Source organism: Xiphophorus maculatus, chromosome 1 (assembly GCF_002775205.1).
Source record: "Xiphophorus maculatus strain JP 163 A chromosome 1, X_maculatus-5.0-male, whole genome shotgun sequence".
Taxonomy (NCBI): domain Eukaryota; kingdom Metazoa; phylum Chordata; class Actinopteri; order Cyprinodontiformes; family Poeciliidae; genus Xiphophorus; species Xiphophorus maculatus.
In genome coordinates this window covers 25764744-25778161 of record NC_036443.1, presented here as the reverse complement: position 1 = coordinate 25778161, position 13418 = coordinate 25764744, and the positions used below count along the sequence as shown (strand labels likewise).

Below are 13418 nucleotides of genomic sequence, written 5' to 3'. Positions count from 1 at the left end.
CTTTTATTTCTTAATTGTTTTTATTGAAAACCCATGTAATTTCAGGAGACTTTATTACAAATTAAACCATAACATAAAAACTTAACTCAAAAATACTCTCCAAAGGTTCAACTGTACGCTTTAAAAACCTCCAGGCTTTCTCTTAACCCCAAGACAATCATCAGCTTTCCTCTGAATGTTTATCTTTCTCTATGTATTTACAGTATAAAAGCAGGATTAATGATCCAACGTGAAACTAAAAACTCAGATTTTGCTATAAAGGAGAAACTTAAAATCCTGTAAATAAAATGGGAACTTTAACTTGAATATTAAATGTTTTGAAATGAAGCTGCTAATAGGTAGGTCCTGACCACCCAGCATTTAAAAACCTCATGCCAATCACATGACTTCATAGCCGCCGCGGATGGCTCTCATCAACAAGCAAGCAAACACGATGCCCAGAAGCTGAAAGAAAGAAATGAAAGAATTAATGTCAACATGAAACCCCACATGATGCTACATTTAAAATATAACATTTTAAACATATGTAGTTATGTCTGGGAGAAAGAGGGTAAAATAAAAGTATACTTGCAAATAAAAACACAAGAATGCTGATTAGACTAAATTAGTCCTTTTGTTTTCTTAAAAGATGTAGAATAAGTATAAAAGCTGATTGGCAGGTCACACACAACGTCTTTTTTCCCCTTCAAATTATCAAACTCATCAAAACTAAGAACTAGTGATGCACGATATTGGATTTTTGGTCAATATCCAATAAGCCAATATACCAAAACTCATTTGGCCAATAACCGATAACCGATACAAATACCAATTAACTAAACTAAAACTATATTGATTTCTCTACTGAGGAATTAAAATACTGAATTATCTTTGTCAATTTATCCAAATGCAAAAAGGAGACTGGAAATGATGTAACACTTTCAACTTGCAAAATGTTTAATGTCAGATTTATTCATGACATCTAGTCTCTCTTAGACAATGGAGACACTCAAAAAGTGCAGACTTGAAGTGCTGTGCTGCAGGTTCCAGTGCCACTGGTTTGTCCTATGAAACAACGGCTTTTATATCGGTGAGTTATTTTGACAGAATGGCAGCTATTAAATCTTAAAGCTAACATCGGCCGATACCGATACCATGCAGACAATATCATGCATCACTAGGAAGAACTCCCATCCTTTTCTATGTAGGAGGACACAAACAATATATTTGTTTCTGCTCAAACAATTGGTCAATTTTTGGATATTGACCAAAAATTTTATATCGTGTTCTGTCTTTAATAAAATTTAGATAAAGATTTGGGATGTATGTTATCATGCATCCCAAATGGATAATCTTGGGGGATAATCTTGTAATTTCTTTATTTTTCTGTTTGTTTCTTAATTGCTGCCTCAATTAGGAGCATGTTTCTCTCTTTTACATCAAGATCTTAAGAATAAAAAAATGATATTGGTCAAAGAAATATCGACAGGTGAATCCTCTGATGATGTGCTTTGATTTACAGCCAGTACGTACCTGGAGGACAGCAACAACGATAGCTGCAATTATCACCCACTGAGCGTCTCTCTTTAGAAAGATCGACATGACGTCACTGCAACCCTAAAATACAAAACAAAAAGTGAGCAGACATTAACTTCCTAGCATGTGATCTGTAAGAGGGACTGAAATCTTTGGCTCCTGATCAAATTGCAAAAGTTCCTAACATAGTTTATCCATGGTGGACTGCTTTCTAACTTACTCACAGTCATTTATAGGGAACGCTTGGAGCAGCATATTTCCTTGCACAACTGGGGAAGGATTAACATTGTGTTGGCTTTCGTAATCCGGTTTGTATCACCTTGCTTTTGATTTATAGAGGCATTAACAGCAGATGTAATGCTGCGTCAGCACCCACCGTACTGCGCATGTCGCCTCCAGAGGATTAGGCAAAGACAATTATTTACAACACATAGCCGATTATTTTTCACTAGAAAATAATTTACATGTTAATAAGGAGTAAAGCACAAAATGGAGACAACTGATCTTTTGCTCTTCCAATTTTCTTTATTGGGTTGATTGTATTGTGGCTAACAAATGTTGATTGTGTCTTGTTTCTACTAATGAGGAAAAGAATAAAAAAATAAAGTAAAAGAAAACTGCATAGTTTCCTTTACACTTTATAATTACTTGCTAGTTTATATTGATCTATCGCATTGATAATACATAGTTCCCACAAGTCTGAGCCGGAACAGATCTTCGCCACTGATCCGCCATGTTGGTAGGCAAGTGCAGCACAGAGCATAGATGAACCATGGCTTCAAGATCAACAAAAAGAGAGTATAGGGGAAAAAATTACTAATATTGTTTATAAGTTAGATAGGAAGGAAGCAAGAGAAAGTTCTACGTCTGTTTATTGTTGTTATAGCAACTCCACAGCAACTGTAATGACAGTTTCGAGACCTACCAAGATGGCTGTAAGTTCCCAGAAGGGTGATGTCACACGAGAACTATGTATACATAAAAGTCGGTTGTTTTAATAAACTTTAAAGGCACAGCTAGCCATCAGGCCTAATAAACTCCTCTCTAAATCCAAGCATCATGACTAAGTCTTAAGTCTACATTTATATGTCTCACAGAAACAATTTTATCTAAGTGGAATTATGCTTCTCCCTAATATTTACATTCCATCTACATGGAATGTAGTCTGTGTTTAGTTTCGGCAAACTTAATATCTCGAGCTACCAGGACCTTATCCGGTCATGATGACTGGTGACATCCTGTTACCTACTGTTCCTGAAACTCCAAGAGCTAAAACAAAATAAATATATTTTACCCGCTGGTGCACTTTGGCGGTATCTGTCATGGTTCCGTTTCCACAGCCTGGTTTGACCTCTAAGCAACATGAGTCTGGCACCGATTGTCCATCGCTGCCGTAATCCTTCCAATCGCTGGAGTTCTGCGCGCCACAGCACTTCCACTGCAAATGAGCCAACACAAAACCTTGATAACAGAAGAGCCAGCTGTGACCTGGGCCAACAGACGGCGCAAAGAGTAATAATGTCACATGCTGAAGGACAAACAGGATGCAGATCTGTTATGCAAAGGTGTTGCTGAGCAATGTAAACAGTGACGAGGACAGTCGACGCTGAACTTACGGTCTCCTGTAATTTATCCAAAGTTTCTCTGAGTTCTGCAGAGCCCACCTTGTAGTTCGTGATCATATCAGAGAGATTGTTATCTATCATGGTTTTGACCTACACGGAAGACGCGAAAGAAAATTAAAACACCCCTCCTGTAGGGAGTTGCACAACATAACAAAGAGTGAAGTGTACACATACCTTGTCTCTGTATATGTATCCAAGCACTACTGCAACAATCTCAGCAATGACGACCAACGAGAGAAAGAAGGAAAACTGCAGAACAATTAAGAAAAGGGAGGGAGGTAAATGTAAAAAATATTGGTTCTCCTATCCAGATGATTGATTTTAATAGATGTGATTGGAACATCTAAACTCAAACACCCGGTTATGCAGGCTGCCGCTACAAACACGGTGAACTCAGTGAATTCCAGCATGTTACTGTGAAATGTTACCAGTCATGAAAAGTCCTCAGCTAAATATTCTACAGGGAACTGATAGTGTTACTGTAACAAAGTGGAAATGATTGGAAATGGCAGCAACTCAGCCACAAAGTGATAGGCTTAGCGGATACTGAGGCACATAGTCCACAGACTTTCTGAGTCTGTCAGTGATGTCAGAAGTGTTCTGCCCTCTGATTGGATGATAGATTCAAAGTGAATTTATCACCCCAAAGTTTTGCTGGCAAAGCATTGATATGTATTCATTTATTTTTATTTTGCACATTAATGGTTGATGGAGAAGGAAAAATTGATTTGGTGTAAGGAATAATTAAACATCCATTTTCAATAAGGACTGTTTCTAAAGAAAAATTCTGAGGATAATTGCAAATTAAATTGCTGGGATTTGCCAAGAATACAACAAAGAACAGAACATAAGAAAGGATTTGTTGATGAAACTGAGACAAAGTTTATCTCTATCACGATTATTGAAGTTTTGCTGTGTAAAGCGAGGAGAATTAATGTTTTCTTTATAGGACTAATCATCAACTGAGTGAGAATTATGTGTTTTATTTACATATGTGGCACATATATAAATAAAGCACCAAATCTCTACACTCTCTACAGTAGTGTAGAGATTTGGTGTTGCCTTAGCTGATTTTCTTAATAAGAAAATAACAACTATATTCACCCTCAATACGCGAAAAGCTGTTCATAATTAATTACCTCTAGGCTAGTTCATGAATAAACACTCCCTATTTTCATTCTGGAAAAATAAACACATTCCTAAACCTTTTGAAAACTCTTTACAGAAGAGTTTAAGCTCTTCATCACATATATTTGTGATGGCAGACAAGCATTCATTTTGAACTATAATAAACATTAAGACACTATTAGATAAATATTCTACAGGGAACTGATAGTGTTACCGTAACAAAATGGAAGTGATTGGAAATGTCAGCAACTCAGCTGACATTTCCAATCACAAGATGCATTACAAACAGTCTTCCTGGTTATTACAGGATTAAACCCATAGGAAGTTATGCTTTAAAAACACTGATAGATCAACAAGAACAAAAACTAAACTAAAAAATAAATAATGGTGGAAAATAATTATAATACAGTTTTAAAGAAATAAAAAAAAATGGGAAAAATAGACAAAACTAATACATTAGCTGTTGATGCAGTTTGTGTTATTATTATACCCATGTTTAATTGATTTTAAAGAAATCTGTGTATACTCTGCTCTGCTATAGCTTTACTTATGACTGTAAAGGATGCTGTGGATCAGTGGATTACCGTGGCGACCATGCAGTGGTTCTCTTTCCAGGCTCCGCAGCAGCCGAAGAATGCGACGAAGAAAGTCAAAAGACCCACCACGATGAGGATAATGGGGCCTGCAGAGGCGTTGACGTCCATGATCCGAAAGGTTTTGTGCATAGAAACCTGCACGACGACTCCCACAGCAATCAGTGCAAGTCCACAAAACTGTAAGAACAACAGGAAATTAGTTTAGTTTTCATGCCAGCTATATCTTGTTGAAAATTAAACTATCTGCTTGTTGTTTAAATATACAAAGCAAAAAATAGTGATTAATGAGTTTTTAACTGTGATAAAACTCAGGTCTAATCTTTAATGTACCCATCTAGAAATATTTTGATTTTAGCTCTAAAAAGAATTAAAGTTATTCTTCGTTCTAAAGAGATTATGTGAGGTTTGATTATTTTGCACATCTGTTTTATACACAGTTATTTTGGACAAACCTATTTCCATTTCATACCCGTAAACAAATCGTTTTGTACTCATGTTATGAAACTTTGCATTTTAGTTTAATTTGCTTTAGTTAAATAATTTGATGTGCCATAGAAGTAAAAAGAAATAAAATCAAAAAAGCTTAAATCTTTGTGTATTTCAGATTAATTGTTTGTTTAATTTTTGAATATGTACAAAAATACAGTATGAACATAATGTCAAAACTTTGGAAGTATAAACCTACCAAAATGTCCTCTCCTTTCCACAAGCAATAAATGTATGGAATATACATGTATTACTTGTACAACCCAGACATTAAACAAATAAACTGGTATTTAATAGTTAACCCATCACTACAGTATCTTTTTAACTTTAATTACAGCGGACGATCAATAAGAAAATTACCAAAACAGTTACCAGAAAACATTCAAAAATTGGTTAAGACTAAGGAGCAAATTAATATACAAATTCAGAAAAAAAACTTTTGTGCATCAGTCAAACCGTGAAATAATTTGAATATTGAACTTAGACGGTGTCCAAACAGAAAACTGTTCAAATTACCAAAAACAACAAGTAATTATTGTTGGATACGATGTATAATATTACAGTCAATTATTGTCCAGCTGTCTGTTCTTTCACTATGTCAACTAATTTTAATAATTTAGGTTTTACAAATGGTGTGTTAGTGTTTCCTAAATATCCCACCTCAGGGATTAGAAATTGAATTTTATTATCTAAAGCTTTTACACTGCCACTAATTGTGGCTGTTCAACTCCTATGAAATATGACAGATTCTCACTCCTGATCAAACCAAAATGTTTAAGAAAATTGTGACAAAATAACCTTGAGTCATGTGTTTTCTAAGCAGATATGAACTGACCCAGGGTCAGAAGAAGTGGATTCTTTTAGAACCCCAAATAGTCGTGTACAAAAATGCCAAAACTACAGAAGTAAGACCTGCTAAATGTGAACAAAGAACAAACTGAATTCTCTCAATCTAGATGACTTACTGTTGCACCTAAACAACTAAACTGATGGGAAGTTACAACATACTTCAGTTCCTGAATGTGGAAAATTATCAGATGATACTTTGTCAATCTTCTGGGTGGGGTGATGGTAGCAGTCCGGACCTTTAACAAACAGTGTGTGTGTGGGCGTGCGCGGGTGTGTGTGTGTGTAATCTATTTGGCTATGATCAGCTCACACCAAGCAGCTCTTAAGCAAACAGGGAAGTACATTCAGTGAACTGTGAATGTGTTTATTAGAGAAGCATGGCTAAAACTTTTTTTTTTTAAAAAAGAAAACGGCTTCTCTAGAAATAGAGACTTGGAAATGTTCTGTTATCTCAGTTTAGTTAAAAATATTCTGCTTTTGCAAACTGATACATGGCTGTGATGACATTAAAACAGAAAAAAAACAGCCCAAAAAACAACAAAGCTGCTTTAATTCTATGTTAGAATATTTTATAAAAATGTTAGAAAAACAAACTTTGAATAATCCATAAAAACTTAAATGTATTATTAGTTTTCTACCTTTCAACATTACTGTAAATATTTATAATACATTATCCGGAAAACTGATGCAAATTTTAAAATTGACTCCTTTATCACAGAACATCAGTGAGAATGTTTGGATTGAAAGTTTGAGGACAGGATGAAGAAAACTCACAGAATGAAGCATGGGGAATGTGTAAAAAAGATATTTCTAATTATTCTACATATCTTTTAAGAAAACATTTCTTGCATTCAAAAGGGCTAATATAGCCTAACACAAGAATCAGTATTCTTGTGTTTGTATTTCTAAGTATTTACTTTTTATTTTACCTTCTTACTCCCAGACATAACTATCACTGTACTGTTTACAACTTTATTGAAGTTTAACAGTAATCATAACCCGCTGATAAACACACCAACAGCAGACTACTACTTGAATATAGCCAACGAGAATAAAAAATATGCCAAACTATCAATGGTAACTATTTCTCATCTTTGACTTTTATGGTGAAAGTCATAAAGGTTACAAACGTTTTGCGTTTCTATTGTTTTTCTGTCTATGCAAAGGGAAGAATATCCAAATTATCATCAACTAATAACTTCTGATTTTCATTTTTACTTCTGCAAATGTATACTTTTAACAGCTGGAGCGTGTTCAAACGTGATTGGTTGGATTTTGAATATCATATATTTGTAAATAATGCCGCTTTTGACCATTACTGTGGTCTGCTCGTTAAACAAGTCCAGCAATTTCTCACCTTGATGTTTAATCTATAAAGCAGTAAGAGATTTTTGCTGCCAAAATATTTTTTGTTTCTTCACAATTGTAGAAAATTGTTGTTTAATAAACTTCTTTTAATCACTGCACCAATTTCATGCATTGAGTCTTACATAAACTCTTCAGCTTGTGAACATCTCCAACTAATGCACACCATCCATTGATTTCCCTGTAACCCGTGCTAAGCACTGGCTTGAAATGAAAACCTTTTCTTGTTGACAATGTAAATATTTGAGCCCGGGTCAATTGGGTAGCTGGTAGCTGACACTGGGGAACAAAAAAGGAGTGAAGACAGCAGGTGAATTGAGCCAATAATGTCAAATAAATCCTGGAATATATTATGTAATAAAACAGAGCTTAATTCAACTATATTTGCTATTTTCTGAGTTGCTAAAACCTAAATATATAAATCTGACACAAAGTGGTAAAATAAAAGCACTGATCCTGAAGAAGAATGGTTAGTCAAACCTAAATTTAATCCTCTCTGCACAAAAACAGACACAAAATGCATTAGTTACTGAGTAACATCCAGCAAATTTTCTATGATGTAGTAAGATAAAAAATCAGGCATAGCCAGAGTGTTTATTTACACGCTGTAACACCTGCATGAAACTTCTAACTCTTAAAGTCGAAAGGAAAGCTAATGTTGAAACCATAGCTATATTGCTTAGTCATTTTGGCTTCCTCATGTGCAAGTTGAAGTTGCTGTATAGTTGCAACCCAGTACAGGGTTTGCACAATACATAGCTAAGTATAGCACAAATAAATAAAAACTGAATACATACTGATTTGAAAGAATCACATGACTCTGATAATCTGGTCAAAAGATTCACATTCCACAATCGCCACCTCTAAAACTCCCAGACTGCAAACAGGCAATAAGCCGGAAAAGTTTAATCTCATCCAGGTTTTCATAGATGTCAAAAGTAAACAAGTCCTGCATATGGATGCCGGAAGAAGAGGAAGTTGTTGTGTGATCAATGTGAGTGTTCATCAGCTGACTTAACAAAGGTTTGGTTCAATTTTAAGTCACAGGCCTGTTCAAGAAGAGACACAAAGCTCTTTGTCCTGTTTAACTTCTGGCTCCACAGGTAAAGGTTTTAGTGAGGTTTAAATCTTTGATAACGTGAAACTGTGGTATTTTCATGCTGTGAAGCCTGTTAGTGAAGTTCCTAGTCTATTTCCACACCCAGTCTGCTAACTTTTTAACAATAAACGTATCAGGAGAAGGGGAATTTGGTTGTAACTTACCAACGAAATGAAGTTGAAGCAGAAAAGTACATATTTGACACATTTCATTCCACCTTCCACAGCCATGGCAGATGATGAGCAGGATCCTGATTTTAACAGAAAGGAAGCCAAATCAGAGATAAATTAAGAGATATATTAAGGATTACATAAGATGTAATTAAAAAAGTGGAAGACCTGACTCATTTTTAGGAGGAAGCGAGTACCGAAAAGCAAAAAGCTCCTTGGTTGAGCTACTGACACATCACAACGTCTCAAAAAGCAGAGGAAAGAGTTTCCAAAATGTTCTTCTGACTTATTTAAACTTTTCTTTTTATATTGGGTATCTCAGAAAGTACAAAGCAGCCGTAAAAAACCGTGAACAGCGGGAGCAGAAAAATGCGCAATGTAAAGAAAATGTGACAAAAACTCAAAACAAAGTGATAAATTTTCCTTTATTAAATTAAAATGTTTCAAAGTTTGCTTTTTAAAGTCACTAGTAACCGCGTACCTCCGTAACGACCCGTTAATTACCACCGACAACAAAACCAGCTTTGTCATCATCTGACCAAATTACAGCAATCGATTAAATAAACAACCATTAAATCACTCAGGTTTAGTGTGAATTAATTAAACTTACATAAAAACGCGTAGTTACCCCTTTTATTTTAGTTTCAATCAAAAAAGGCCACAAAACCCGTTTATTACTGCACACTTTGAAACGGTTAAACGGTCACTTCAAAAAAAAAAAAAAAATAACAGAAACACCCAAAAGGAAGATGCCGAAGCAACGGTATAATTTAATATTTCGTGATATATTTTTACTTACCGTTGAGAGAAACTTGATTTGAGTCCTTTTAGGGTCAAAAATCGGCAGTGTGTCGAAGCTTTGGACCAAGTTTATGAGATCACACTCTCTGCTCCGTCCTCTGCTTTCTACTCAGTCTCCACACACAGCAACCTCCCCTACTTATGCTGCCTTCAGGGACCGTCCGTTAATTACACTACTCTACCTTGGAACCAGGGTGTAACGTGAAGGTTAATGGGTGGAGAAAGAAATTTGGTAAAGTTATAGTTTGTTATGAGAGAAAAATACGATACATTTTTAATAATTGAAAGTATAAGTTAGAACGATGTATTTTTAGAGGGTCATGTTTATGTGTTATGGTAGAACAAGTGGGAAAAGTTAGCATTTCTAAAGTATCATCGTATTTCATGATTTCTACGTAGTTATGTAAATATTAACAGTTTGCCTTATTACTGATTAATCTAATTTACAATAATAAAATAGTGTCTCATAACTGATTTTTTTAAAATCTCATACAAGTTAGTAACATATTATTTTGACTTTGCTATTTTATTGTGATGAGATAATATCTTATTATTGCTTATATTTAAGAGTTTAATGTTACTTTTCTTGTGTTTAGACTGAGGTCTGCTATTATTTATTCTGATAATGACTGAGTTGGTTCACATTCACTGTTACATTTTGCAATAATTGTGAAACAACTATTGCAAAATGTAAAGTGTTTAAGCATATCCACATAATTACCCTTTTTAATAAAAGTAATGCTTCTTAGAAATATGTATTGAAATTGTTTAAATGGATATTTTCTTCATTTTCTGCAGTTCCTCAAATTACTATGAAAATACAGTCTAAAAGATACTATGTTTTCTAGCGGGTTTCCTGTGATAAAATTATTCTTACAGATCCTTTTTTAACATTAGTTACTAAACATTTCTATGTAAATAATGCAAATGTGTATGCAGTTTAAATGTTTAGTTATTTCTTTCAGTGTTGCTTTGAGTTTTGTTTCATCTAAATAAAAATAAAAAACAATAGAAGTAGTATTCTACTACACTGTAGATATTCAGGTAACCCCTCTTAAAAAGTACCTGCCTTTAAGTCACTTTATATTCATTATAGAAATTGTTAATTGCAATAAAAGTCTGTTAATAGCATCTAAGCACAGTGTAGTTAACTGAAATCAATCGTATGCAATATGCTACTAGTCTCCCACGTCTCATGAGTACTGCTCATTAATATTGTGAATGTTTCAAATATTAACACACTTAAAATTATATTTAATACTCATTCCTCTATCTTCTACACATTTAAGAATACTCTGATCATGTGGCATTCTACGTGCAGCAATAGTAAAATCATAAAACTCTTTAAACATTTCCTCTTTGACCTACTAAGTACAGAAAAGTCAGTTGAATTACTCATCCTCCTTGTGAAATAAACCCGATGTCATTGGCCGCCCAGTCTTGCATCAGTAAGCTGCAACTTGAAGATGCATCTAAGGCTTTGCGAAATACATTTGATAAACGTGACAAAAGTCAAATTTTAAAATGAATGTCAGAAAATTATTTGGATGGTGTCCACACTTCTTTTTAAATGTTTACTTTCTTTAAAATAACTGTGGAAAGCTGTTTGCTGTCTGAACTACTTTACGCTTCAGCTGTTATGGGAGCTTATCACCAGCTGTCACCAAATACATGTTTACTTTGCAATAAAATATTTAAAAAACAAACAGTTGAGTCAATGACATGCCTGAGCAGCTCATGCTGGATTATGAATAGCCTACAATGAAAAACATAGATATTTTAATTTATGATCATAAAGTGTTTGCAGTAGATAAAAGGTAATAGCAGTGGCATACTTAGATGATGATAAATTTCACTTTAACTCAGAAGTATCTGTCTTCTACTGCAATAAGCAGTATAAAGCTGCAATGAACAAAGAGTAAGTGTGAGAGTCGACTCTGTTTGCAGTCTCTGGAGCTCAGATGTTGGGTGGAGTTCAGGAGGACAACACTCCATCAAACAATCCTTCAAGCAATACCATTGGTGGGTGTTGATTCTGACATTGCTGCGTGTCTCTACAGCGCACAGAGAAGATACAGATGCAGCTGCTGAGCTTTTCTGGGCTTGTTTGTGTATGTGGAAAGAAGGTTCAGCTAATCATTCGTGCATTAAGCGGAAAAACAGCTTCAGAACTGTTGCACCACTACAGCAATGATACCACAACTTAATTGCAGATTCATGTGGTTCCTCTACTCTCTAAGCAAATCGCTAGTTTAATCAAGACGCTCCAAAATTACCATACTGCTTTCAAAGTTTCTAAAGTAAATGATTGTTGTTAAATGTTTTAATGTAAAAACATCATCAGGCGTAGGCTGATGGTGATGAAGGTTTTTGCAGGATTTCCTCATTTCTGACTGAAACATTAATTGCTGTTAACTCGGATGCTGGCAATGCAGCAGATTGGGTATTCTGTGTATGCTCAGTGACACAGCAAGTCTGGAAAACTTATATTTTAAAACACAGGGGAAACAAATGGTAAACGTTGCCTAACGCAGTTACTGTAAAAATGTATATTGCAAAAAATCTGACTTAAAAAGCCAAACAGAAAACTGTATTACTAAAAATAATAAGGTTTTAGATTATTTCAGCAGGTTTTGTGTTGCCAAGTGAAACGTCATTGTTGTTTCTCCATCTGTCCACCAGAGGAAGCTAAGAGATAGATAGATAGATAGATAGATAGATAGATAGATAGATAGATAGATAGATAGATAGATAGATAGATAGATAGATAGATAGATAGATAGATAGATAGATAGATAGATAGATAGATAGATAGATAGATAGATAGATAGATAGATAGATAGATAGATAGATAGATAGATAGATAGATAGATAGATAGATAGATAGATAGATAGATAGATAGATAGATAGATAGATAGATAGATAGATAGATAGATAGATAGATAGATAGATAGATAGATAGATGAAGGATTAATTATTGGTATGAATTTTCATTAAATATTTTTCTAAAACTGTAAATAAACTGAACTTGTTTGTTTTGTTAAATGTCATGAAGTAATTTCTATTGTGGATTGTGGGTTACATAAATAACCTGAATTGTAAAGTAGTTTAACAGACTAAAAAAGGTTCTTAACTATCAAGAGAAATAAACCATTTTTAACATTTACGTCTTTAAAAAAAGATCAAACCAAACTTTCTCTAATGAGAAGGCAGACTTTTGGCATAGTATAAATAAATGTCATAACGTTAATAACAAAGTCTGCATAGTGTAGTTTAGAAGACTTATTCCTGGCTATTGGGACGTAAATGTGACTTTTCACACAGTAGGACTTTAACTGCAGATTATGGATTCCTGCAGTACAATCTGTTTACTTGACCAAAGTGAACTGAAGCAATAAATCTTGGGATAATAATGTAAAGTTTGGGGTTTTGGTTTGGTGTATTTTAAATTTTGAGTGGATTTATGTTCTGTGTTTGATATTATCGTTGAAATTAATCAAAAATAACACTCATATTCTTTGTATTTTATCTCAGTTAAAGGTTAACGGTACAACCCAGGCTTCTGACATATCTCCTTTATATTGCATTACTTAAAAAAAATGCAAGATAAAAAACAAACTCAAATGTGTCATGTAGACACATGGAGTAGACACAAGAATGCGTCATGTCATGTGTCATGCCAACTGCTGTGACTCAGATGCAACATATGATTCTTTGGCAATTCCTCATTTAGCTTAATCATCAGTTTGATAACCCAAATTGACGTATTCGCAGCCTGTCTTT

General features: G+C 34.3%; 1 protein-coding gene across 1 annotated transcript; it reads right to left on the bottom strand.

The window, feature by feature from the left end:
* Position 1: 1 nt before the first annotated feature.
* On the bottom strand, positions 2 to 9791 carry cd63 (CD63 molecule). Its single transcript, XM_005798907.3, has 8 exons — positions 9633 to 9791; positions 8828 to 8913; positions 4853 to 5041; positions 3315 to 3389; positions 3132 to 3230; positions 2810 to 2953; positions 1513 to 1596; positions 2 to 444 (listed from the first exon to the last, which is right to left on the bottom strand). The coding sequence occupies exons 2-8, from the start codon at positions 8891 to 8893 to the stop codon at positions 379 to 381; spliced, it is 723 nt and encodes a 240-aa protein (XP_005798964.1). The 5' UTR covers positions 8894 to 8913; positions 9633 to 9791; the 3' UTR covers positions 2 to 378.
* Between the last annotated feature and the right edge of the window lie 3627 nt (positions 9792 to 13418).

What these genes read in the sequence shown, in the direction of transcription:
- cd63 (XM_005798907.3), bottom strand. Translation starts at nt 8,893, where the DNA reads ATGGCTGTGGAAGGTGGAATGAAATGTGTCAAATATGTACTTTTCTGC. An exon ending in GATACATATACAGAGACAAG is followed by an intron (nt 3,231 to 3,314) that starts GTATGTGTACAC and finishes TCTTCCGTGTAG; the next exon opens with GTCAAAACCATGATAGATAA. An exon ending in TCGTTGTTGCTGTCCTCCAG is followed by an intron (nt 445 to 1,512) that starts GTACGTACTGGC and finishes TCTTTCTTTCAG; the next exon opens with CTTCTGGGCATCGTGTTTGC.